General features: G+C 46.5%; 1 protein-coding gene across 4 annotated transcripts in view; it reads left to right on the forward strand.

Annotated features, from left to right (window-relative positions):
- Nucleotides 1-239: 239 nt before the first annotated feature.
- Nucleotides 240-27043, forward strand: part of kidins220a (kinase D-interacting substrate 220a) — a 52484-nt gene continuing 25680 nt past the window's right edge. For 3 of the 4 annotated variants that reach the window (XM_062522163.1, XM_062522165.1, XM_062522166.1), the window contains exons 1-23: nt 241-377; nt 1501-1574; nt 3852-4008; nt 4275-4373; nt 5233-5331; nt 6287-6385; nt 7922-8020; nt 8203-8301; nt 8601-8798; nt 9306-9404; nt 9778-9876; nt 10182-10280; nt 10443-10620; nt 12461-12625; nt 13167-13346; nt 14146-14311; nt 15355-15506; nt 16001-16287; nt 17594-17734; nt 19793-20030; nt 22364-22446; nt 24951-25095; nt 25410-25572. In XM_062522163.1, coding sequence (XP_062378147.1) covers nt 3877-4008; nt 4275-4373; nt 5233-5331; nt 6287-6385; nt 7922-8020; nt 8203-8301; nt 8601-8798; nt 9306-9404; nt 9778-9876; nt 10182-10280; nt 10443-10620; nt 12461-12625; nt 13167-13346; nt 14146-14311; nt 15355-15506; nt 16001-16287; nt 17594-17734; nt 19793-20030; nt 22364-22446; nt 24951-25095; nt 25410-25572 — 3020 coding nt within the window. In that variant the 5' untranslated portion in view covers nt 241-377; nt 1501-1574; nt 3852-3876. Of the gene's footprint in view, nt 378-1500; nt 1575-3851; nt 4009-4274; nt 4374-5232; nt 5332-6286; nt 6386-7921; nt 8021-8202; nt 8302-8600; nt 8799-9305; nt 9405-9777; nt 9877-10181; nt 10281-10442; nt 10621-12460; nt 12626-13166; nt 13347-14145; nt 14312-15354; nt 15507-16000; nt 16288-17593; nt 17735-19792; nt 20031-22363; nt 22447-24950; nt 25096-25409; nt 25573-27043 lie in introns of all 4 variants that reach the window. The other variant, XM_062522164.1, reaches the window with a different exon arrangement.

The following is a 27043-nucleotide window of genomic DNA, read 5'->3' on the forward strand; positions in this document are numbered from 1 at the left end:
GCAGTGCCAATGCATTAATGCAAATACATTGTATGGGCCGAGGCTATGCAATTACTCCCCTCTGAAGTTATCTAGTCTAAAACAGATGGCCTTCCAATTGTCCTTTGACATATCGAGCCAATTGCTATTGGTAACCCATTGGTTTGAACTGTAGGTAAAGTTACAGTGCAACTGCCTTTGCCACACCTACTCCATACAGTAGGCGGAGACGGGTGTAGTCAAAATTAATTTCGACCACCCCCTCGAACAAAATGGCTGTCTCCTTAAGTATCGTGGGATATCCACAACAAGACCCAGAGTAACCAAGGAAGAACAAAACTATTTCTGTCATATGGATTAACTTGTTCGGCGCTCATTGGCATTTCTTCTTGAACTAGGTAATAATATTGATGTATTCTCTCACGAATGTCACGAGCTCTGCCTTTCGCGTAGTTCCTGTTGAGCAGCAACATTCTTGAAGTAACGTTACGTTAACTTAACTCAGTCTTACCCAGTAGTTGTTTTGAAGTATCTAAGGTTTGGCGGAATACTTGCATTTTTAGACCATCCAATCATAATTGTGTCACTTCTAACCGAGGAGTCTTCCAAATGTTGCTTACTTACTTGTCGGCTATTTAGAATGGTGCCTCGCCACATGCGTAAATTATACTCAAACGTAACCTAACCTACCCGACCCTGAACTCTTTATCGAATTGATCATGCTATCGTGCATTCATCCCTGTGATTTGGATGTATTGACACGAATTGGTTTATTTATATCAAGCAATGATAGACTTCGGATGTAAACAATAAGGCAACATGTGTCAGCTGACAATGTCCCAGGTGAATACGAAATTTTAAATGGAACGAAAGGAGCAGTTGGCTAAGTAGGGTGTGTTTGTCAGGTGTGTTTGTGTGTATCCTAGCTAGGCCTACTGGTTAAAAGTTTTGTGTCCAAAATCTGTTTTGACTTACGGAATGATGTGATAAGCAAACATCGTGGATGGAAATGTCTTCTCAGCAGTTTTTACGCCCGCATGACAGGACTAACCCCCCACCGGTATATTTTGAGATGTTGCTAAATCTGTGCGGGCTGCCTTCCCCAAAAACGGGTGTTTGTCTTATGTTTCACTCGTCCAAGTAATTATGAAGGGACAGTGAGATGTTGTGATAATCCTTTAAGGACATTGACAACATTTGGCGATTATCTGTCATCTTTCAATAGCTTAATCAATTAGGCTGCTCACTTTCAAGACTATCAGGTTTCTGATGGAGGCAAAAAAAAGGAAATGGGTAGCGCACAGCTAACCAATAGCTGCCACAGAGGTATTAGTGGAGCATGTAATGTATGCTAATCGGACGCGTGTGCCCAGTGGGTCAGTGTGTGTGTGTGGGCGTGTGTATGTGTGTGTGTTTGTGTGTGTGGGAGTGGGTGTGGTAGGAGATTGGGCGTTTTGCTCCCATCTCATACATCATTCATAGCAGCCAGAGATGCTAAGAGGAGTGCCTCTCTGTACTCAGATTGAGTGACAGCACACAAAGAGCAAGACATTGACTGCACAGCTCAAAGGAAACAGCACAACTTAGAACTGGAGGTAAGGCTGTCTTTGGCTTATGTGTTATGCTGAAGTGTCACTATACACTTCAGTCAGTGTCCGGAGGCGACAATCGTGTGTTATCTCCTGTGTGTCTTTGTTTTGTGTGTGTCTGTGTGTGTCGTAAGCGGGTGGCTGAGTGGAGGAGGGTGAAGGTTGGCCCCCATTCAATCAGTGGAGCTGAGGGAGCTGGCTGACTGCACATTGATTGGCCCTCCACACATTGTCCCCCCCAGGAGAGCAGCTGTGCTGCTGAAGGGTGTGTCAGCAGAAACCTCAAGCTGTAAACAAAGGATTGCTTCTCTTTCATCCTGTTGATTCGTTGTTGGATGTTTAAGTGACTTGTTATTCTTATCATAGTTCATGTTATTGATACAGGCTTAATATCTCAAGAGGTAATTCAGTTAGACAGAAGACAGGTTGACAGAAACAAAACAATCATAGTGTGTTGGTTGCTGCCATAGTGTTAAGGGCCCAGTGTTGTGGCTTGGTTCAGATAGCAACAGTTTGCCTTATCAGCAATAACTACTTGCCTAATTGTTGGATAAGCAGATTTAGAAGAGGGCTTTTCTCTCTCCTTCATGGTTCAGTATTTAATGCCACCACTGCAGGAGATGACCGTATGAGAGATTAAGGTGGGTGATAGAACGCTGTGGTTGTGAGTCTCCTGTTCCCTGAGAGGAAGAGCGCAGAGGGAGAAGACACAAGTGTTAATCTTGAAAGATAGCCCTATCACTTTATTGCAGGCTACTGGTCTTTATTACGGCTTAGGTACACAGCAGGGTCTCTCATTTCCTGTCAGTTATTTCTCCTTTTGTACAAACTATGGTGTGTTCTTCTTATTTTAGCTCACAATTTGCATCTTTTACTTGCCTCGGATTCAACATTAGGATGATATTATGGGCCCTAATTTAAATGACGGTCAAAGTACAAAGTCTGTGAAAAAGCAAAGTTCTTGCGCATTAATAGCTATTGTGTGCCATGTGGGTGTAAGGAGCTGACTCATCAGTATGCACTTATGGTAGTGCCCATGACATTAAATCAGCACTTTGATTTGGCCTAGTTATTACATTTGCTGTAGTTAGTTAGACTTTGCTTTGCTACTTGTCCATCATTAACATTAGGGCCCGATATGTTAACCTACAGTATGTTGGAAGCATAACAGGCACAGCAAGGCAAAAATGTAAGGAAGGGGAAAACATTGACAGCCTTGTTTTGAGGAAGTTTCAAAATATCTAAAGAGTGTGTGAGGATTGCTCATCACCAGTTACGCATTAGCCTAAACACACAGAAGGCAAAGATCAGATGACTTACTGAGAAATTAGATTCTTTGCTCCCAGCGTCAGTCGGTTCAGAGTAGGCTGGATTATTTCACTGTAGATATTTACCTCCTGAATAGATTATGGAAATTAAGAAATATAAAAATTGTGAAATGTGTCTGGAGTAGCCTGTTGTAAACATCTGACCATTAGGCTAGCCCACAAATGGACTTTAATACCAACAGATACCAGCTACGTATTCTTGACTTTAAGGAGGAAATTGATTCTGTGGTTGTCTTTGTTTGCTGTTCCTTGATAATGCACAGTCTACTGCACCAATAAAAGCCTAATGAGCCATTATGTGTTGTAGCCCCAACGAGAACTAACGTGTTACTCTCTTGTTGCGTCTCTCTCTCTCTCTCAAATGTACACTCTTTCTGTAGTCGTTATGTTTGCTTCACATGGCCTCAGATTCTAAATCCTGCAAACATTCTAACTCCGTTTTCCTCCTGTTCTGCTAAAATACTCTAAGAGGTTTACTGCCCCTGAGTCTCAGAGAAACAGACTTGGAAGTGCAACAACAAATTGCTTGGAAGCTGTACTTCTTAGGCTCGTAACTTCAAATTTACTTGGGGGGGAAGGGGAGGGGGGGATGCAAAATAATTGGCTACATTCTGAGCCGAGTCTCAAAATGACTCCTGCTGTAATTGGCCTCTGCCAGGAAAGCCATAATTCTTCATTATTGCGTTGTGTGCGTTCATTTGGCGGGCCAAGACAACGGCGAGCTCAGGCCCGCTCCACTCTGGCGTCTCATACTCAGTCCCGGATAACTGAAGTAGGTCGGCTACATAATCAGATTCGGCTGGCTTTGTGATGGATGAGCGGGCCATAAGGTTGACCGAGAAGGGACGGTGGCAGCTGTAGCAAACGAATGAAAGAAAGGTCGCGTCCTATCGCTTCTGTCCTTTTGTACTCAGCGGCCTGCTCCGCTTTCTCTTGTGCACTTTTTTCTTGATAGGGGCTAGCTTGAAGAAGTGGTCGCCATGGATACTACCACATCGCTCAAGACGACCACTCTGGCCATCCAGAGTCTGTTCAGCTTCGTGGAGGAGGAAAACCTACCTGCCATCAAGGCACACCTGGACAAGTTCAGAGAGGTGGACGGCAGAAGTGACGTACGTACGCAGGAGTTGGGTGTAATCAGCTAAATGACACAGGGAACTTACATATGATTGCAGATTTTGAGAATTTATGCATCCAAAATGCATCATCTCAAATGCCCTCTTGTGAATTTTGAAACCCAATGAATAAGCTTGTCATGACAATATAGTAATATAACATCCGGAACGTTTTGCTAGCCTGTGTTTGGACAGTACGTTGATGCAGTGACACAGTAGCACACTGATCTGACCTGTGTGGTGTTCCTCGCTCTGCTTGTTAGAATGGCCAGACTCCCCTGATGGTGGCAGCAGAGCAGGGCAACCTGGAGATCGTACAGGAGCTCATCAGGAGGGGAGCCAACGTTAACCTGGATGATGTGGTATGGCCTACAACTGCAGCACCTCAATGCTGTACCTCAATGTTAAACCAGTATACAATAATACACAATCCACATCTAACAACTGATTCATGACACAGCGGTCCTTTATTTTATGGTGGCTCTTGGGTTTAGTATCCACTCTAGGTGTATGTTGTAACTGTAAGACTCTTAGGTACGTGAAAATGTTCTGGCAGGAGTTCAGACTAGGACATGTATGACCACAGCAGCCACAGTGATGCGGTCACAAAAGCTGAGGTTGTCAAGAAAGACCACATAGAAAGACTTTTGTTCCTTAGACTAAGCACAGTTAGTCTTGCTAGATTTGAGCAATGATTCACTCATTCATTCAGATATGATGTGTTTTGGAGTAAAGTGTGGTCATTTCACAGTGTACTGATAGTTGTGTTGCACCAAGAGATTTTGTGAGATTTCTGTCCTGTGATCTCATTGTGGTCAGGCACGGTCATCTCTAATTGGCAGGCAGAGGTGCAACCTGGGTAAACAACCGGGTGGCAACCTGTAGGAGCCACGTCAAACACACACAATTACAGCCTTATAACCAGAGCACTCTTGAGGAGACCAGTCCTGGAGTCTGACTCTCTGTTATCTTCTCTCTCTACTATCAATCTTCAGCTCATCTGTTTTTCTTTTCTTTTTCTTTTTTGTTAATTGGATTAAAACAAAATTCATACTATCATACCTCAGCATCCATGAGCACTTGGTATGACAAACTGGTAGGTGCAGCAGCCAGTTTCAACACCCTGTAGTGTTGAGCAGTGAGCCCTCAGGTTGGCGTTGTCATGGTGGTGTTGAGAGCCCTGGTGTGGTGGTAACTTTTCTGTGTGGTGCTCTTGAACAGGACTGCTGGACTGCCCTGATATCGGCTACCAAGGAGGGCCACATTGACGTGGTGAAGGAGCTGCTGACCAACAATGCCAACCTGGAGAACCGAGACATGGTGAGAGCCAACAGGGATGTTGTTCTGGAATATTTTGGGACTGCCACAGCATATCACAAGCGTAACATGATTCTTGTTTACTACAATACTTGAACAACTACGCTGAGGTACTAATAGCAGATGCCGTTTTGAATTTTGCAGCAGTCAGATTTCTTGTAATTGTTTGTTGCTTTTTTTTTAAGTTGTCCTTTTGTCTGTTATGGAATAGTCAGGAGAGAAAATGTGTTTCCTGTTTGTTGCCAGTATTGGTTTGATAGATTTTAGATTATTCAACCATTAGCCATGAAACAGATAGGCAGGGCGGATTCGATTTCCCACAATATGATTTCTCCACTTCCGTCCTAATTGAGTTGACTGCTGGCTGGCTGTCTGCAGAGCATTAATCCAGCTCTTACTGTACAAAATTATTCCAAATACAATTTCTGCTCACAAATGAATTGTGTTGATCGGAGATAGGCAGTGACTATATTCCCTCTGCACCGGATAGACAAACAGTAAATACAAAATGATAAAAGAAAAGAGTAAAAAAAAATCTCAACATTGCCTGAAGTTTGAATGAGTATTTTAAAGAGGAGCATTGCAAGAACAGCAAAAGATGTAAAGTGCACATGTATAATGACGGAGTATGAGTATTCCCATTATAGTCATTGTTGGTTAGTCACTTTTGGGGGTGAGGTGTGGTCTCTGTCCTGGTGCCTGTGTGTCGAGCTGTGGTAAAAATAACTGGATTACAGAGAGCACTAGGACATCTGCAATTTGAGCATTCATGTGTTTTGGCAACCCCCCTCTGAGTCCGGGATGGGCTGGAGGATGATCCCGACAGTGTCACCGGAGCTGCAGAGAGTCATGACAAACATTTGTATTGATGTACTACCGATGTGCTTTAGTAGGCCCTGTGTGTTGACATAAATATAATGTATGTAACTTATCTGTGTGTTTGTGTGTGTGTGTGTAGGGAGGCTGGACTGCTCTCATGTGGGCTGCCTATAAGGGTCGGACCGAGGTGGCACGCCTGTTGCTGGAGAAAGGAGCCAACGCCAACATCACCGGTCAGGTACATACGGCCAGCCATGTCCTCAGGCTCTGACTAAGCACCTCTGCTCCACACAAACATGAATCACAGCAGCCTCCTCTCGTATCAGTTTAGAAATCTTAGTTTAAAATAGGCCTGTTCGATTAATCGGTTTTAAATCATAATCGCGATTATATATTTAGGACGATGTTAAAAATGTCAAATCATAAAATCGATTTTTGTCTCAGAGAGAAAAAAAAATTAAGCTTTATTTATTTTATAAAATGTTCTGCACCTTATTTATTCATTTTTGTTTAATCAAGGGGATGGACACACCCTAAAATAAATGTGAAAGTGAGGTTTTTCTCACCTTCAAAGGGATTGGATTTTTTTGTTTACAAGAGGTCTACAAGAAAAGCCAGATGGCAAAAGTTCAATACATTTTGTTAATATTAATCCCTTGATGAATTTTTTGTTTAATTAGAGCAAGGTTTGTGCTTAAATCCCAATGGGGAAATTATTAGCAACATGTTCAACAAAAAACAGCATATTTGCCTTTTGTCAAAAATGTCTTTGCCTTTTGTCATTTCACAAAATAATCATAGTCCTAATCGGAAATTGGATTTTGAGAGAAGAAAATTGGGTTTTATTTTTGGGCAAAATCGAACAGCCTTAGTTTAAAACATCTCAGCAGTTAAAAAATGGTTTAAAGTGGTTTATTGGCTAGCATGCTGACCCAATATACAGGACAATATACTGTAGGTCACACACAGTATGCAGACGATGTACTTATACTCAGGAGACAGTATACAAGTAAAATACACAGTGTTGGAGAGACAAAGCAATGTACGCACAGTCCAGTGTGGTAGTGCAGACAAGGATATGACACAGGGGTCACAAGAGTATGTGTCAGAGTAGGTGAGTCAGGTCAGCTATTTGCAAGGGTGATGGCATGGGGAAAGAGGCTGCTCCGGTGTCTGGCAGATTTGGTGTACGGTGTTCTGTAACGCCTGCCAGAGGGGACGAGTCGAATGAGGTTGTCTCCAGGGTGTGAGGAGTCCTTCAGAATGTTCTCGGCCCCCCTCTTGGTTGGCGACGTGCACAGGAGAGCACCAGTGATTCTTTCTGTGGAAGGAGAGTAGAGATCAAGATGGCAGTTGTCATTTCATGCCTTTTCAATCGTTTGGACACACCTTGTCCTCAACTAGTCTATTTAAATGAAGCTGCAGATAGATATTCTACTTAATCTTAGATCTTAATTCTACTTAGATCTGAGGCATTTTTTAATCTGTGAATGACTCCTTTTTACAAATGTTTTCAGAAATGTGTATAAAATGTCTAAATGCAAAACAGTTTTTTAGTGACCTTTTAAAGAATGTGTAGAGGAGCATAACACCTAACCAGATCCAAGTGAGCGACTGTACACTGAATCCGTTAAACATGCCCTTCTACTGTGTCACAGGCTTCCATATTTCTCATTCAAAATAGCAGCAAAGCGAGCGACAAAAAGTCACTGTAAGAGTTTGTCTTTAAATCTGTGTGTGCATGTGTGTGGTTTGTGCTCTCTTCTCCGAGCAGTACAGCGTGTACCCCATCATCTGGGCAGCGGGGCGAGGCCATGCTGAGATCGTCCGTCTCCTCCTGCAGCACGGCGCCAAAGTCAACTGCTCCGACAAGGTGACCATCCCTCTCCCCTCTGGACCACAAACACAGCTTTCACACTTCTCCAAATCAATGTTGATTGGCATTGTGTTTTTAATTCTTAATGTTTTGAATGATCTTAGTGTTGAGTTGCCATTTTGTGTGACCATTTGTGTACTGTATGTTATGAACTAAATATTTGAACATTTTGTCATCAGTATGGCACCACTCCTCTGATTTGGGCTGCCAGGAAGGGCCACTATGACTGTGTGACACATCTGCTGAAGAACGGTGCCGATGTTGACCAAGAGGGGGCGGTATGCACTCTCTCGCTGTCCTTCCTTTATATTTCTGTCACCTATAAAAGCACTCAAATAATGTAAAAACTGCAGTATAAAGATTGTGCAATACTATAAGTTATCAAATATTGTTTTACTGAACCTCTCAAATCTTCACTACATACTGTATCTTCAAGTGTTGACTTGTTTGTTGAAATGTTGTAGCTTCCAGCAGGTAGTAATGTCAGACACATAAAGCACCTACAGGGTCAGCAGCTTCGCGGCACCCACTCGTCTTGTGCTGTGAGTCCTAAAGCTGTGTGTTCCCCTCCCCGTAGAACTCCATGACGGCCCTGATCGTGGCGGTGAAGGGCGGCTACACGGAGGTGGTGAAGGAGCTGCTGACGAGGAACCCCAACGTCAACATGACGGAGAAGGATGGCAACACCGCCCTCATGATCGCGTCCATCGAGGGACACACTGAGATTGTGCAGGACCTGCTGGATGCGGGGACCTACGTCAACATACCAGACAGGGTGAGATGTGTGTGATGGAGATGTACATAGCGCATACACACACACACACACACACACACACACACACACACACACGTGTACACAAGCACACACCCTTAGATGATTTATAAGAGCCTCCTGGAGTTGGAGCCATTTATCACCTCGGTGGACCTAGTGAGAGATGCTGATTTCATAACATGCGCACGTACAGACACACACACACAGATCCAAAAACACATGCACCCACGCCCTCACAGCCCTGACTCGGGGTGCAACACCCTGCAGCTGTGTGACCGTCCCAAAGGCCAGCTCCAGATGTTGGATGTCACGCCTCTTACTCTTTGCCCCAGACACTGAATTCTGTTCTCCACACACTTCACTACTGCACACACACTCACACACACTCACACTCACACTCACACACTCACACACACACACACACTCACACTCACACACTCACACACTCACACACACGCACACACACACACACTGAATAAGTCATGTTTATCAGCATCTATTTCTTTCCAGAGTGGAGACACTGTGCTGATCGCAGCGGTCAGAGGTGGCCAAGTGGACATTGTGCGAGCCCTGTTGCACAAATACGCCGACATTGACGTCAGAGGGCAGGTAAAGCGCCACTCTGTAACTACTCTTGAGATTTGCATGTTAGCCTGATACTGGCAGCTTCTCTGCAGCATAATATCAGCTGGACCAAAGCTGGACCAAAGCTACATGGGGATCCATGTGACTAACACTCCATCATTGTCACTTGTCCTGTCACTTTGACGGATCTGTCTTTAAATCTCAATACTGTACCTATCTGTGTATAGACATTGTGCAAATTGTTCTATTGCAATGAACTGCTGTGTCGGTTTAAAGTATTTAGTTGTAATGTTTGTCTGTGGGTAAAGAGCCAAGCTCTGTTCAGATGCAGCTGTATCTCAGTCCTCCTGTAGTGCTGTAATGTGTTTGTAATGCGCTGTTGCGGTTGGGTTTTCAGGATGGCAAGTCTGCTCTGTACTGGGCTGTGGAGAAGGGCAACGCCACCATGGTGCGGGACATCCTGCAGTGCAACCCTGACACAGAGGCCTGCACCAAGGTGAGCCACGCCATCTGCCTACTGCCTGCAGACACACACACACACACACACACACACACACACACACACAAGCCATAACAACTCTACAGCAAAGACACAACAGCCACAACAACCACAACCACAAACTCATAATCAGTGCTCTTTGGAACTATAACAGACCATGCATTTGTAAGGTATAGTTACCATAACCCCACAGTTCCTCTATAGTCAATAGGTACACCCATACACACACACACACACACACACACACACACACACACACACACACACACACACAACTTACATCAGTGTCCTCATGTTCCCAGGATGCAGAGACTCCCCTGATCAAGGCTACTAAGATGAGGAACATTGAAATTGTGGAACATCTCCTGGACAAAGGAGCTAAAGTCTCTGCTGTGGACAAGGTAAGATGCTGAGACCAGCACAGTGTGTCAAAGAGCCTGGCCTTCTGTCACACATCTGGTTCAAAATCTCATCTAGGAGTGGCTCGTGAAATACACATTCACAGTAAGCAATAGTCTCAGTGTGTTGTGAGCTGAAATGCGCCGTGTGTCTCCTCCAATCAGAAAGGAGACACTGCTCTTCACATAGCCATAAGGGGGCGGAGCAGGAAGTTGGCGGAGCTCTTGCTGCGGAACCCAAAAGATGGCCGCCTTCTGTACCGGCCCAACAAGGAGGGCGAGACCCCCTACAACATCGACTGCACCCACCAGAAGAGCATCCTCACTCAGATCTTTGGAGCCAGTGAGTAGCCTCTACCATCTACACCAGTGCACGGGACTCACACAGTAACAGCATCAGATGGATCTTAATCTTAATGGCTATGCAGAAATATTTCACTCATTTCCAGTAATATTTTCCATACTGTCATGTCATGCACTTGAAGTTGAGGATGAGCTTTAGATTCATTTTAAACGAGTGTGCTTTATTTGAATCAAAAGCATCAAAGTGTTTTTTATTTTTTACATATGAATTTCAGAACACCCTGCACTATTCTGTCTGACCACAGTAGGGTTTACAGGCATAGCTTATGACTAGCCATCCCTCTCTGTGTCTGTGGTCATAACCCTGTCATAACCCCTCACCCAATCCCTCTCTGTGTGTGTTCATAACCCTGTCATAACCCCTCACCCAATCCCTCTCTGTGTCTGTGTTCATAACCCTGTCATAACCCCTCACCCAATCCCTCTCTGTGTGTGTTCATAACCCTGTCATAACCCCTCACCCAATCCCCCTCTGTGTGTGTTCATAACCCTGTCATAACCCCTCACCCAATCCCTCTCTGTGTGTGTTCATAACCCTGTCATAACCCCTCACCCAATCCCCCTCTGTGTGTGTTCATAACCCTGTCATAACCCCTCACCCAATCCCTCTCTGTGTGTCTGTGGTCATAACCCTGTCATAACCCCTCACCCAATCCCCCTCTGTGTGTGTTCATAACCCTGTCATAACCCCTCACCCAATCCCTCTCTGTGTGTCTGTGGTCATAACCCTGTCATAACCCCTCACCCAATCCCCCTCTGTGTGTGTTCATAACCCTGTCATAACCCCTCACCCAATCCCTCTCTGTGTCTGTGGTCATAACCCTGTCATAACCCCTCACCCAATCCCTCTCTGTGTCTGTGTTCATAACCCTGTCATAACCCCTCACCCAATCCCTCTCTGTGTGTGTTCATAACCCTGTCATAACCCCTCACCCAATCCCTCTCTGTGTCTGTGTTCATAACCCTGTCATAACCCCTCACCCAATCCCTCTCTGTGTGTGTTCATAACCCTGTCATAACCCCTCACCCAATCCCCCTCTGTGTGTGTTCATAACCCTGTCATAACCCCTCACCCAATCCCTCTCTGTGTGTGTTCATAACCCTGTCATAACCCCTCACCCAATCCCCCTCTGTGTGTGTTCATAACCCTGTCATAACCCCTCACCCAATCCCTCTCTGTGTGTCTGTGGTCATAACCCTGTCATAACCCCTCACCCAATCCCCCTCTGTGTGTGTTCATAACCCTGTCATAACCCCTCACCCAATCCCTCTCTGTGTGTCTGTGGTCATAACCCTGTCATAACCCCTCACCCAATCCCCCTCTGTGTGTGTTCATAACCCTGTCATAACCCCTCACCCAATCCCTCTCTGTGTCTGTGGTCATAACCCTGTCATAACCCCTCACCCAATCCCTCTCTGTGTCTGTGTTCATAACCCTGTCATAACCCCTCACCCAATCCCTCTCTGTGTGTGTTCATAACCCTGTCATAACCCCTCACCCAATCCCCCTCTGTGTGTGTTCATAACCCTGTCATAACCCCTCACCCAATCCCTCTCTGTGGTCATAACCCCTCACCCAATTCCCCCTCTGTGTGTGTTCATAACCCTGTCATAACCCCTCACCCAATCCCTCTCTGTGTGTCTGTGGTCATAACCCTGTCATAACCCCTCACCCAATCCCCCTCTGTGTGTGTTCATAACCCTGTCATAACCCCTCACCCAATCCCCCTCTGTGTGTGTTCATAACCCTGTCATAACCCCTCACCCAATCCCTCTCTGTGTGTCTGTGGTCATAACCCTGCTCTCCCTTTGTGTCCCAGAGCACCTGTCTCCCTCCGAGGCCGACGGGGACATGTTGGGCTACGACCTATACAGCAGCGCCCTGGCCGACATCCTGAGCGAGCCCACCATGCAGCCGCCCATCTGTGTGGGCCTGTACGCCCAGTGGGGCAGCGGCAAGTCCTTCCTGCTCAAGAAACTCGAGGGTAAGGCCTGGAAAACGGTGTGTGTGTGTGTCTATGACTGTGTGTGTATTTTAGCCATCTCTCTCTCTCTCTCTCTCTCTCTCTCTCTCTCTCCCACCCTCCACCCACCCACTCTATCTGCCTTAACTCTGTCATTCACTCTGAGGGTGTTTGATATGCTGAGTGTCCTAACGTCCCCTCAGGCACACACAGAGAGGCAAAATACCAGACCTCATTACCATGCCGTCCTTTGTGAATCACCATTTGATGTCCCTTTTTAGACGTGCCGCTATTATGAAATAGTTTTTTAAAGTTGAACACATCAAAGATATGCCCCAGACTCTTTCTAGATAATGAAACTTCTACCAGAGTAGTTTTGCCAGAGTAGTTTCTATTTGAAGGCAATAAAAAGATGAGGCTGCTCACTAAAGGAGCCCTTCAGACATCCTCCACCACAGCGCCTGAACTTCCATGAGCCTTCATTATCTCATTCCTTCTCCACATCTCCCGCCCCCCTCTCTGCCCCTCTCTCCCTCACCCGATATCTCTCTCATGCCCCCAGATGAGATGAAGACGTTTGCTGGGCAGCAGGTGCGGCCGCTGTTCCAGTTCTCCTGGCTGGTGGTCATCCTGACGCTGCTGCTGTGCGGCTCGGTGGCCTTCATCCTGGGCTTCACGGTGGACCCGCGCCTGGCCATCGCCGTCTCCCTCAGCCTGATGGCCCTCCTCTACATCTTCTTTGGTAAGACTGCCCGCTCAAGATGCTCTCTTATGGGGCCTCTGTGGAGCAAGAGGCTGCAATGTCAGTACCACATTCAGGTCCATGTGTCCAAGTGTCTTTGCTTAAAAAGAAAGAAAAGAAGAAGCTTGAAAAAAGCGTGTATTCTTTTCTACTCTTAGTGTACCTAAAACGGTTCATTCTTCATCTTTAGCTGACATGTAACTGATCAATGTGGTCTAGTTGTATTTACATATCCTACTCACTAGAGGGCAGAACTGCTCCAGAGTTGTAGTCAGCTTTGTGTTCTGCTTCCTCAGAAGAGTGTCTGGTTGTGTGTTTTACGGTCACATTTCTCTGCGGTATTGTGAGCCCCTCTCAGCATGTGCTGGGTGATGTACAGTATGTATGTATGCATGTATGTATCTATATTAGGGGTGCAAAGATAAGACATATTCATACCGAAATATTTAGGCACAGAACGTTAAGTTTAATACAGTGAATCTACCAAATGCTGCCTTTAACAGTAATCAACAGTAGGGTTTTTTGCTTCCAGTGTTTCAAATTCCAGTTCCCACACAAGCGGACGATATGTCATATGTCATATGTTTAGTCAATTAACATCAAAACACATTTGACCCCTTTTCAAAATGGCATTTCCATTGGCATCAAAAATATTGTCAGTACATTTTAGTTTAGCAGTACCTACAAGCTTACTGAGCCAAAATGTTACTGAACTGTGACCTCAAACTCAAGGTACAGACTGAACTGTGGTTTTTGGGTACCATTACACCCCTGACATGTGTATGTTTGTGTATTTTAGTGGTGGTGTACTTTGGGAGCCGGCGCGAGGGGGAGAACTGGAACTGGGCCTGGGTGGTGAGCACCGGGCTGGCTCGCCACATAGGCTACATGGAGCTCCTGCTCAAGCTGATGTTCGTCAACCCACCAGAGCTGCCTGAGCAGACCACGCGTGCCCTGCCTGTCAGGTAGACTCCATACACGGACATGCACAACCATGGCTAAACCATACACACTTAAAGGAGAGATTCGGTGTTAAATAGGTTTTAGATATGTTAAGTATGACCATAATCTTTCTTTCATAGCGCTATTGTCTCATACCGCATATAAATTGCTTCTTTTAACCCATCTACAAGACCAACAAGAGCTCCACACTTCGTCAACAGTGTATTTAGGTTCTTAACATTTGCAACATTGCATAAAATGTCTTCTAAATAAGCTTCACAGAGACACTGCCTGGAGTAACTTTTCCGCTTGTTTTCCAGGCGATGCCATTTTGAAATTAAGACTCTTTCGACGAATGCGAATCTCGGAAGTTCCGAATGCATTGAGTCTGGATAGGGTTACTCCATGACTGTAGCTTATGGTCATCCTTATGGTCATATCTAATTAAGCAATAAGCCCCGAGGGGCCGTGCGTTATACTGTATAATCGAACAGCTAAGGGGCGTTGTTAGGCCCGACGCGAAGCGGAGTGCCTAAAACCCCCTTAGCTGTTCGATTATACAGTATAACGCATGGACTCGAGTGGCTTATTGCTTTTCTAAAACGGTTACCACGTCGATCTAGCAAGATTTCATGAAACAAATGCACAGCAACGAAAATGTAACAATGTATTCATAGATAATCATTCTTCCGCCAAGAAATATATTCCCTCCATATGAATGGTTGCCAAGCAACAACAAGACGCAGCCACTGCTAGTTTTGTGCTAGCGCATTACTATAGAACGAAATGCGGTCAAGGTGTGTGTTTATCGTCCTATATACAACGGCATCGAACGCGATTCAGCCAATCATAATCAAGGACCGGAACTATCCGTTTTAGAAAACCCATTTAACACTGGATTTCTCCTTTAATTTACACCAATCCACACCACAATCTCATTATCATAATCTCATCTCATCTCAAGAGTTTGAGCAACAAGTCAACATCAGTTTGTGTAACATATTCTACCTCGGTCTTTCATATTGACATTAACCTCATTGCTGCTGTTGCCGGGTGCCTTGGTCAGGTTCCTGTTCACAGACTACAACCGCCTGTCCAGCGTGGGCGGCGAGACGTCCATGGCCGAGATGATCGCCACGCTGTCTGATGCCTGCGAGCGGGAGTTTGGCTTCATGGCCACCAGACTCTTCCGAGTGTTCAAGAACAATGAGACACAAGGTATTTATGAGCGCAAGCAGAATGTGTGGGTGTCAAGCTGGTTGTCAGCGTTGTTAGTAGAACGCCTCAAATAAAGTCTCTAAGCATGAATAATGGAAACTGAAGAGAAATTAGATGAAGCTCTCGCATGTAGTGTTAGTGGTAAACACTGTTTTTATGATAAGGGTGAAACGCATATGCTAATGAGTAAAAGTACCACTCTTGAAAGAGACATCAGACACCCATACATGCGCATTCTTCTCTCTCAAATCCAAGTCGAAACAGGTGCAGTTATTACCAATTGCCCCATGTACTGTACAATGTGGGCAGTTAACCCAGGAACGTAAGCCCAGGAATTTTGTTCTGGGCCACAAGCACCAGGGCTCGAGTTCCTGAGGCGATTCCACTATGGGCCATGTAGCACTAAAAGCACCAGGTTTGGCCCACAATGTAATGAACAGGGCCCATGACCCACTCCATAACTGCCCTCTCCTCCTCCTCCTTTCTCCTCGCAGCCAAGAAGTGGAAGAAGACGTGCTGCGTGCCGTCGTTCGTGCTGTTCGCCTTGACGCTGGGCTGCCTGGTGACGGGCCTGGCGCTGCTGGCCATCTTCCGGGCCGACTGGGAGAACGTGACGGTCACCAGCGTGCTGGTGGCCATGGCCAGCGTGGTGGGCCTGGCCGTGCTGCTCAACTGCCGCACCTGGTGGCAGGTGGCCGACTCGGTGCTGCACTCGCAGCGCAAGCGCCTGCACAGCGCCGCCAACAGCATGCACAAGCTCAAGAGCGAGGGCTTCATGAAGGTGAGGAGCTCATGTCGGACACACACGGACACACACACACACAAATATATTGCAAGCGTCCGCACAGCCCACCAACGGCATGCATGAAGAGGCTGCATGAATGGTTAGGAGCTCAGACGCAGTATATGCACACACTTACGCAAGATAATCCCACATTGAACACTATACATAGTTATCTCCCTCAACAATGGAATTCTCTTCTCTGATTGGCTGATGGGGTGGCCATTAACTTCGTATAACCTGCTACCTTTGAAGTAGTTCCCGTATCACACTTGAATATTAATTCGCCAAACTCGTTGCGAAGTGTAAATGAACTGTCACGTTGCATCCAAGCTGAAATACAGACGTGCAGAACCATAGTAACATTGTAGCATATGACGGAGGTGGATTGTAGCTAGTTTGATGCCATGTCGGCTATAAAAGTAGCGATCTTTCAAAGTTAAAGTTAATCAGAATCCTGGGATATGCCGGCTTGACAACGGGAGAGATAGAACTAACGACTGGCTTTTGGCCGTAGCAACCAGCCATTTAGAACTAACGACTGGCCTTTGGCCATAGCAACCATCCATTTAGAACTAGTAACGGCAGTTTTGTCCTGCAAGTAGAAAGTTGATATGTGGCGGAAAGTAGTCCCACAGTCAAGACAGTTTTAGCGATGTTAACGGACGCAACGGTGGAATAAAACTATGTTCTAAATATACAGGTTATGAATACAAACGGGAGATAAGCGGGATAACGGCCTTCGAGGTCGACCGGTTCGATGGAAATAATGGCACGGCGGAGGTAACTCCGTCTCCGTGCTTCGCACGTCGCCGGAGTTCTAGACCTCCACCTAGCCATTATTTCCATCGAACCGGTCACCTCGTCGGCCGTTATCCCTTACATATGTGCATTTGTGCTTATTGATGTATTCATGCATTAAGGCATATTGAGGAGAAAGTCATATTATTGGCAGCAGTACAGAACAGTACTTATACACACAAACAAATGCATATGTGCATATACAGTACATACACATTGTACATGCTTTTGTGTAGAGGTTGAAGGGTTTTCTGAAGGGGGTCAGCTACACTGATAATCACACATGCACCACTGTGTTAGTAGTGTATATTTGTCTTCATGTAATTAACACATACTAACACATGCACACAATCAAATGCTATAAGTTTGCTAACAATGACTGTATAACTTTCATGAAGGAAGGTACACGCACGCACATGCATACAAATATGTTTGGAAGCCCAGTTGATTAGTATGGGTGGGTTAGTGCTTCATGTTTAGCTTTGCCATGTGCTGTGTTTGACAGGTGCTGAAGTGTGAGGTGGAGCTCATGGCCAAGATGGCCAAGGCTATTGACGGCTTCACCCAGAACCAGACCCGCCTGGTGGTCATCATCGACGGCCTGGACTCCTGCGAGCAGGACAAAGTGCTACTGATGCTGGACACGGTATGTGTGTCTGCGTGTCTGCGTGTCTGCGTGTGCGTGCGCGTGCGTGTGCGTGTGTGTGTGTGTGTCTGCCTGCCTGCCTGCACTTTCTGTTGCTGTCCGTGTAGATGTAGGAGAGCGAGATGAACATATCTGTGCTTGTTTATACTCTAGCTACATATTTGCTCATCGGCTCTTGTTGCCATCGTTTCCCAACCTGATGCCCCTGACCCTGTTTTCACCGCTGTCGCTGGCGCAGATAATGTGGAAAAAAAACCGGGCTTGAGTATATAGATATTTATTCAGCAAACATATCAGTGTAATCCTATTAAACACAGGCTGGGTCTGCTTATTTGCTCCGATTCAGGAGCAAATTATGTTTCTTGTGCTGGGAAGGGAAAGGGGGGGAGAGGGCACGCACACCCGCAACAGCCCCACAAATCACTTACCTCCCATTCCTTATCACCGAGGGGCTTAATGGAGTTAGCCACGTGTGAAAAAAAAGTCCCTCCCGATACAAAACGGTCAGACAAGAAGCACATTGATTACGCATCTCAGAGGGCTTGCTTCAGGGCACAAAGAACATACAGTAGCTATCAGAGTCCCCCCCCCTCCGACACACACACACACACACACACCACCCTACTCCCTTTCCTACCAGCCAAGCCTCCTCCAGAAAGTTCAAATTCCTTCTCCCCCCCCCCCCCCCCAAGCCAGAGTAATAGAATTTCCTTGAGCCAAATGTTATTATTTAGGAGCATAATCCCTAGGAGTTGGCAGCTCACTGTGTGCAAATGAAATCTTCAGAGTGGGGGGGTGGGGGGGTGGGGGGTGGAGTGGGCATGCCAGCGAGTGCTCGTGAAAGCGTCCTTTGTAGAAGCAATTAGTCATGTCCTTCTTAAATTCTGAGCTTTTTGTCTCCGATTTTGATAGGAATTACGAAAATTGAATCTCCCCGCAAACCAAACATTTTTCCACTTGTTTAGCACCGGGAGTTTCGATAGCGGGCGGAATGTAAGGCCAGGGCAGAAACACGAGAAGCGGGAGAGCGGGATGAAAGGATGCAAGTGGGTGGGTTGGGTTGGCATGGCCGTGGAAAAAAAAAAAAAAAAAGAAGAAAGTGGAGGTATAACCAAATTACGCCCACGACGATGGCAGCGCTATCGGGTCTTTGGCTGCGGACAGCGCCGCGCTGTTCTCGGAGACAGTGAGCTGTTAAGAGAGAGGCAAATCAGTGTCCTGTGACAAGGAGACCAGCACACCATCCCTGCTGGTTGGAAAGTCCCGGCAAGTGTGTGCCGGAACATGACTTAATGCAGCATATGACCCACACTCTCACATAACACTGAGCGAGCTCACGCAAACCAACACAAGCACCCATGCCTCTTAATTCACTACAGTGAAGAAACACTTAGACAGCTGGACCTTCCTGCGGTCATTGCGTAACCGCGTAGATTACATCTGGGGTAGTTCATCCACAGGCCTCTTCTTGTATCAGACGAATCTAGTCATCGGCAGCAGTTGACCTTGGTTAAGAAGTTAAATGGTTTGATGAAAGAGGCTCAACTGATTTTCGATATCTCGCATAAGCCATCCATGCTCTGTTCAGTTACAAGACGGTGTTTTGTGAAAACTGCACATCAAAGAGCAAATGTGGTGATGGCCTACACTGAATGCAGGACTCCAATGAGACTATTATGAGCTGTTGAAGGATGCATGTTTGTCATGACTCTCAAAGTCTTCAAGAGCAAATCAAAGATTTACGATTTACAGTGATGCTGAATAATGAGGTTGAGTTCATGTTTAGTTTACGTAGTCCAGCTCCTTCTGTCACCCTGCCAATGCATCCTACAAACTGTCTTTCCATTAAATGTGAAAGCCTTTTGTGTTTTATTTATTTTGCTCACCCAGATCAGTGCTAAAATGAGACTTTGTGTTTGTAAAAGATAGGATGAAATGAGATGCCACGTTTCTATCTTATGGGCTGCAATGAAAGTATCTAACCTGTTGTAGCATCTAAAGGCTTATGTTGATGTCTCTTCTTGGGCCTGTGCTCCTCTACTTCCTCCTCCACTCCAGGTGAGGGTGCTGTTCTCCAAGGGCCCCTTCATCTCCATCTTCGCCAGCGACCCGCACATCATCATCAAGGCCATCAACCAGAACCTGAACAGCGTGCTGCGCGACTCCAACATCAACGGCCACGACTACATGCGCAACATCGTGCACCTGCCCGTCTTCCTGAACAGCCGCGGCATCAACACGGCCAGGAAGATCTGCATGGCCGCGCCCACCAACGGAGACATGGCCAACGCAGATGGTAGTACGCTCCCCTTCATAAGGCCTCACCCATACTGAGATCACTCGTGGATCATACGCTGTGTCTCAGATGGCATACTTCCATCAGGAGTAGTATACACTTCAATGTAGTGCACTGTGTGCTTACTCGTGGATACCTTTTAACAGATTAGTGTTTTCTGAAATTGAACACCAACTCCGTACACTTTACAGAATGACGATAGCAGCATTCAAATACAACTTTATTAGTGCCCTCTATTCGACTGTGACATGGTGGTATTGTGTCAAAACAGTTTATATTATAACTTGCTTGTACATCTGTAAGGTTTGCTTTCCACTGCTGCTGCTCCAAATTTCCCAACCACGATTATTACGAGTTTGAAAATGCTCCCTCCACTGCCTTTATGTAGCCAAGAGTGTGAAAAATGTCCACCGTTCCACACAACTTTTTCCCCCGTTATGAGTGCACCATCCAACAGGGCACTTTGTGTGGTCTGAATTTTAAATACGAATGCACTCATGCACTCAAATTAAGTATTGTAAGTTCAGAAGTACGCCATCTGAGACACAGCCATAGATTAGAGTATTTTATTCTAGCGAGAGCTTGCTGATTCACAGTGGTGGACAGAAACGAAGTACATGTAATTCGTTACAATACTTAAGTAGCATATTGATGTATCTGTACTTTACTTAAGTATTTATATTTGGTGAGACTTTGTACTTTGACTTCACTACATTTTTAAGTGAAAATTCGTACTTTTACTCCGTTACGTTTATGAAAACCCTCTCGTTCCATTTTGGCAAAGCGAATCACGTGTCCAAACTGCGTCCTGCACGCACTTCAGTGCGGCCCGTCGAGCATGCATTAGTTGTGGTTAACATTACTGCAAACTAACACTCTTCTTAGAGAACGTTTACATTTACAATGTCAATATCAATGTTACATAGAGATGAAAGCCTACTCTTTGAAATCTCTATTGCAGCAAATCTAATTTACGTGTTTGTTTCTCATAACGTTACTCATAAAGGACAGCTATTTCATGGATCCAGGATATGCATCCTGATAAAGTTCCCTTGGCCGTTGGAATTAAAATAGCCCCACATCATCATACCCTTCACCACAGCTAGAGATTGGCATGGTGCTTTTTCCAGTATAGGCCTATTAGCCTGTTTGATTTGCATTGAGCTCAATGAGCATCAAACAGGCTGATAGGCCTACTGGAAAAAGCACCATGGCAATCTGTTTGTTTGCAGTTTGATTTTTACTCATTTTTTGAATTAAGGCATTAAGATCAATTGTCAAATGATGATTTTATATTTCTCTTTTTAGGCAACTTTAGCGGTATCAAATACATGTTCTCCCCACTGTAGATAGCTTCTAATGCTTTGTGCTTATACTCTTTTAAATAGACAAATGTAAGAAAGTATTTGAAGAGTGGCATTAGTATTTCACCTTATATAAGCTGATTTAGCAGGAGCTTTGATATGAAAATGATAAATTATAATTATAATTAAGCCATTAGAACCATAATTCATTGAAGTACTTTTACTTTTAATACTTAAGTATATGTGAAGGCAAATACTTTTATACTTCTACTTAAGTGAAAATTCAAAGAGGGTACTTTCACTTTTACTCAAGTAATATTTGACACAAGGTATCTATACTTTCACTTAAGTACATAATCAATGTACTTCGTCCACCACTGCTGATTCAACAGTCAAATCATCAAATGGAGTAGTTGGAGTAGAAGAAGCATTGCTCGATTGAAAACCTGTACAAGGAAAAGCATTTCATTGTGGTCTGTTCTTGTGCTTTGGCCTTAATTGTCACCAAGTTCTACTCCAAGCTGGAGTAGTTTGTGACATGGTCTGAACTGGTTTTGACACGCTAGCTGGACAGCTTCAGGAACATGAGGATAATTTAGCTGAATTTAATAAGAGCTGCAATTATTAAATTCTAATGACCAAGTGGGCCTTTTAAAATGTGGTTCCATCCATTGTCATCTACAATGACTTGCGTTAATCTGCTGGTGCTTTGTGCAGCTGAGCAGAAGTTCTCTGCCAAAGGAGCATGTTTGAGAAATGAATCTCTCCAGCATGGCTCGGAGCCTTGGTCAATATAAAAGAGCCTTTGGAATCTCCTAATGACAAGCATGGCTTCACATGTACTGCAGATTGATGGCTTTGTTTTTCATTTTTTTATTGTGTGTTGTTCTAGTCTCTCATATGGTCAATAAAAATACAATGTCTTATCCCTTCCACTAGCTCCGAGCTGATCTCCAGGGTTCTCGGGACGTTGTATGTTCGTTGTGTGTTTCCAAGAGTGCTCACGTCGTTTTCTGTGTTCCTCCTCAGTCTGGCACGAGGAGATGGACAGGAAGAACAGTCTGAGTCAAGACCAGGCCAAGATGGGCAGCAGGACAGCACTGAACCGCAGGGTAGGTTCCCTCAGACCCCCACATCACCCTCCGCCACCAGGGGAGGTACTCGAAAACCCCCACCCAACCTTTGGGCATAGCTTGCCCACCACACAGCTGGTCCCAGAAGGAGGACTCTCGTGTGTGTGTGTGTGTGTGTGTGTGCGCACGTGTGCATCAACATCTGTATTCCTCCAGTTTGTACAGTACACTCTGCTGTGTGAGTGTGTGTGTGTGTGTGTGTGTGTGTGTGTGTGTGTGTGTGTGTTTGTGTCTGAGGCTGGCTTGGTGGAGCGAGGCTCTGTCGCCGAGGAGCGGCTGTAATTGATTTAATGTCTGTTTATCCTTCCTGCTGCGCTGCCATTGCCTAATGACAGGGTGTAGCTGCAGTGGGTCTCAGTGACAAAACGCTGGCACTGGAGAAGCTCGCGGGAGGCTAAGTGGTTTTGCCGCCCCCCTCCCCACCCCCCCCACTCCCCCACTCCAATCCCCCCCCCCCCGCAAAGGACTGTTTGTTTGTGTTGCTGATTTATCTGCCTCTTTATTTGGCCCTCTTTTGGGGGTAGATGCTAAGACACTCTACGTCTTGTTTGCGATGTTTGTTTTCTGGTTCTCAGTAGTCCTCTGTTGGCGCTTGGTGGTCGTTTGGCGGCGGTTGCCGCGGCCGCCACTCTTGCGTTGCCTCGTCTGTTGTTTTGCGAAGATCAATTTGCATACAATGCTCCAAACATCTTAGTGAAGAGTCCAGTCGCCGGGAGTGAGACGAGGCCTTGTTTCACCACAGCGTGCCGTAGAGGCCTGGGCTAAGGCCTCCCCACCCAAAGCATTCCAGTGAAATCATACACTCTGAATTAAAAACAGCTTTCTAACCAGTGGTCTTACTGGAACTTGCCATGTCATTGTTTTTTGCCTGCCGCCCAAAACGCACAATTGCCAGAAGCCCCAGTCGCAAACAGGGTGCCAACGAGCCACCCTCGACTACCCCCTCTTCCTTAATTGGCGTCTTGTTCTGGGCGCCAACGCACGCAACGGGAGCTGTCTTCGGAGCTGTCCTCGGATTTCTCGCCAGGCGATGAAAGCAGGGGGCCACCCTTTTGTGGAGGCTGCCGGCTCTCCCTTTATTGGTGACCGTACGCTCCCCCATAGCCCTAGCCGAGCGGTCACAAGGCAGGCATTAGGGAGAGTTCAAAGTCAGCCTAGTGGCGCGCCGCGGGGATCTTGTGATCCGGCTCTACTGTTTTCGTCCCTTCGCGTTCCCGTGTTCGAAAACCCCTCGCCGTTCTTGGCACCCGTTCCGCACACGCGCGCTGCTCACGTACTGTAGGCCTCTCGCCGAAGCGGTCACCTTCAAGGAAGAAGGAGCGAAGGGCTCGGTCGTGACGGCGGGGCAGCCGCTGGACGTCCGTTAAAACAAAAGCGATACTGTGGCACGCTTGGACGGATGGTCCTTTTCGGCGGTGGGGTGGGGGGCGGCCGGGCGTAATTTGAACACGGTAACAGGCGGAGGCGTTTAGATATCATTCGCAGCGCTTTAGCTTTAACTCAACACCCCGTAAGTGTTCCAGAGCCGTGCGTTATTAAGTCGTGTTGGTGAAATGTGAAGGTCGGAGATGAGTGCGCAACGGCGTCAGGCTTCGCTGGGCCACTCGGGAACAGGTCCTGAAGCCAGGGAATGTGCGTGGTCACCGCCAGAGGTGTTCCAGTCCTAGCCAGCACGTTGTCCGAGACGGCAGACAGTGTTACTGTGTGTGTGTGTGTGTGTGTGTGTGTGTGTGTGTGTGTGTGTGTGAAGGCCCTGGACACTCCCCCAGCAATGCCTCTCTCTCTCTCTCTCTCCCCCCCTTGCGCACTCCGTAGGTCATCTGGTCAGCTAATTGGTCAGTAAAAGAGGGCTTGTGTGTGAGGGAGCGATGGGAACAGGGGGGCCCGGGGTCGAGCCTGGTAACAGGAAGTGGAAGCGAGTCACAGAGGTCACCCAGACGACCAACGCTACACCCTCCGCCCATCACATGGGTCACGGGTGGCCGTGTCACAAGATGGTTTGTGAACGCTTCCGCCAAATGTCACGAGAAAAAGATGCTATCCAGCAATTTTGGAAAATATTAGGGTGCCTTAAAAGTTTGGAGAATTACATGTCATTTTCACAAACTGATTATAGCATAGAGGAAAAAATGCAGTTCAAGATAATTGGCTTATCAGAATTTCCTTTGAAACAAAAAGCTGACACACACCATTAACACAACTCTTCCCAATTCCCCACAATTACCTGGAGGATTGTGATAAGCAAGTCCTTTGGCTCCTCTTATCTTTATCCTTCCCAGCGAGAACATTGTTTTAAACTTCTGTGTGTGTGTGTGTGTGTGTGTATGTGTGTATGTGTGTGTGTGTGTGTGTGTGTGTGTGTGTGTGTGTGTGTGTGTGTGTGTGTGTGTGTGTGTGTGTGTGTGTGTGTGTGTGTGTGTGTGTGTGTGTGTGTGTGTGTGTGTGTGTGTGTGTGTGTGTGTGTGTGTGTGTGTGTGTTCTAGGACACATACCGCAGGAGACAGATGCAGCGCAGCATCACACGCCAGCTGTCCTTCGACCTGACCAAGCTGCTGGTAACTGAGGACTGGTTCAGTGACATCAGCCCTCAGACCATGAGAAGACTTCTCAACATTGTATCAGTCACAGGTACCCGACGGCAGCCATTTTGTGTCTAACCACTCCAGTTTCACCCCAGATAATTAGCTTTGGCTTCGCGGTAGACTTACTAAGGTTGATATAACATCATCAGCGGAAGACCTCAGCCTGGCCTTGAGGGATTTCTATCATCACGTCCTGCTTTCCCCAGCTGATTATGTTTGACCTTTCTTGGCATGAGATATGACTTTGTTGTCTGTCCCAGTGCCTGATTAAAACAATTAACACAGGCATGGAAGGTCCTTGTAGACTCGCTGAGGAAACCACTGACCTTATAACTTTGTTCACTGGTCCATGATGAACAGGACGTCTCCTGAGGGCCAATCAGATCGTGTTCAACTGGGACCGGCTGGCGTCGTGGATCAACCTGACGGAGGAGTGGCCCTACCGCACGTCCTGGCTCATCCTGTTCCTGGAGGAGTCGGACGCCGTGCTGGACCAGGTCACGCTCAAGGCCGTCTATGAGAGGTCAGTGGTGGCATGCAAATATTCATACCACCATCACACACACACACACACACACACACACACACACACACACACACACACACACACACACACACACCATACCTTACCATGCAGGGTTAAAATACAGGTGTGTGGACATTTTGCTGGTAGTTAAACTGAACGCACACACACACACACACACACACACACACCTCAGATCAGATCATATGTGTCACTGCTTGCTCCACAAACCAGAATGTCTTCTCAGTGTCTTGTCCAACACCCAACACCAACAACAGTGCATTCACTCACATGTAATAACCACATGCAGCACTTTTCAAAGCAGCATACACACCCATACGCACACACCCCTCAGAAAGCCCAATGACAGCCATAGTGGAGAACTCCCTGCTTCTTGGTAAGTGTTATGTGTACATGCCGCATCAGTTTTCCACCCTGTCATTCCATTATCCCCCAACCTTCACTGTTTACTACTTGAACACGGGCTTTGCCTAATGGCTGTGACCGAAAACAAGTCAGTAGCACAACCAAGTAGCCTGGAATGTTTCGGGTTATTACATGACTAACCCTCTCAAACAAACACGTGCAGGACGCCTCGGCTCCTGTAGGTGGCAGTAGATCCCCTCCGTTGGGTCCGTTCCCTTGACCGGTCCTGTGCTGCGGTGTGCGTCCATGTCTTCGCCCAGCTGCCGTTGTTGAGCAGCAGCAGCAGCAGCAGCGCGCGTGCAGTCACACACCGGTGGCTCGCGGTGGTCTGAAATGGCACGGCGACGCGGCGGCCATAATTGATCGCGCTCCTGCCTGTGTTTCTGCTCTCCTGCGCTGCATTATTGATGCTCCATTTGCCCACCATGCATCTCTCCTCTCCTAGCGCCTTGTTGCTGTCGCCTCCTCCTCCTCTCCTCCTCTCCTCCTCTCCTCCTCCCCTCCTCTCCTCCAGTGATGTGGGTCCCTGCCTCAGTGGCTGATTTATGATTTGTTTATTTATTGGAGCTGGTGTGAGATTCCTCGGGGATTATCGGCCCCGCTCGTGATGCATGAGTCATCGGGGTCCTCTTGGTTGGAGTCAAAAAGGGTTGTGTTTGAACTGGGAAGTCTGGGAATAGCGTGGGTACCCTGTGTGTGTGTGTGTGTGTGTGTGTGGTGTGTGTGTGTGTGTGTGTGTGTGTGTGTGTGTACACAAGAGAGAGAGTTGCAGATGTAGTGTGCAAGCTCACAATGATGGAGTGTTTATGTGTGTTCATGCATGTAGGTTTGTATGTGAATGTGTGTATGTGTGTGAGTGTTTATGTCCGTGTATTTCTTGTGTGTGTGTTTGTTTATGTATTTGTTGTTGTGTACATTCTTATGATTGTATGAGTGCCTTTGCTCCTCATGCATGTGTGTGTGAGTGTGTGTGTGTTCCTCATGTGTGTATGTGGCAGACAGGGCCATCTCTGTGTGCGTGTGCGGGCATGTGTGAGAGAGGGAG

This window comes from Sardina pilchardus, chromosome 20 (assembly GCF_963854185.1).
Source record: "Sardina pilchardus chromosome 20, fSarPil1.1, whole genome shotgun sequence".
In the NCBI taxonomy this organism is placed as follows: Eukaryota; Metazoa; Chordata; class Actinopteri; order Clupeiformes; family Clupeidae; genus Sardina; species Sardina pilchardus.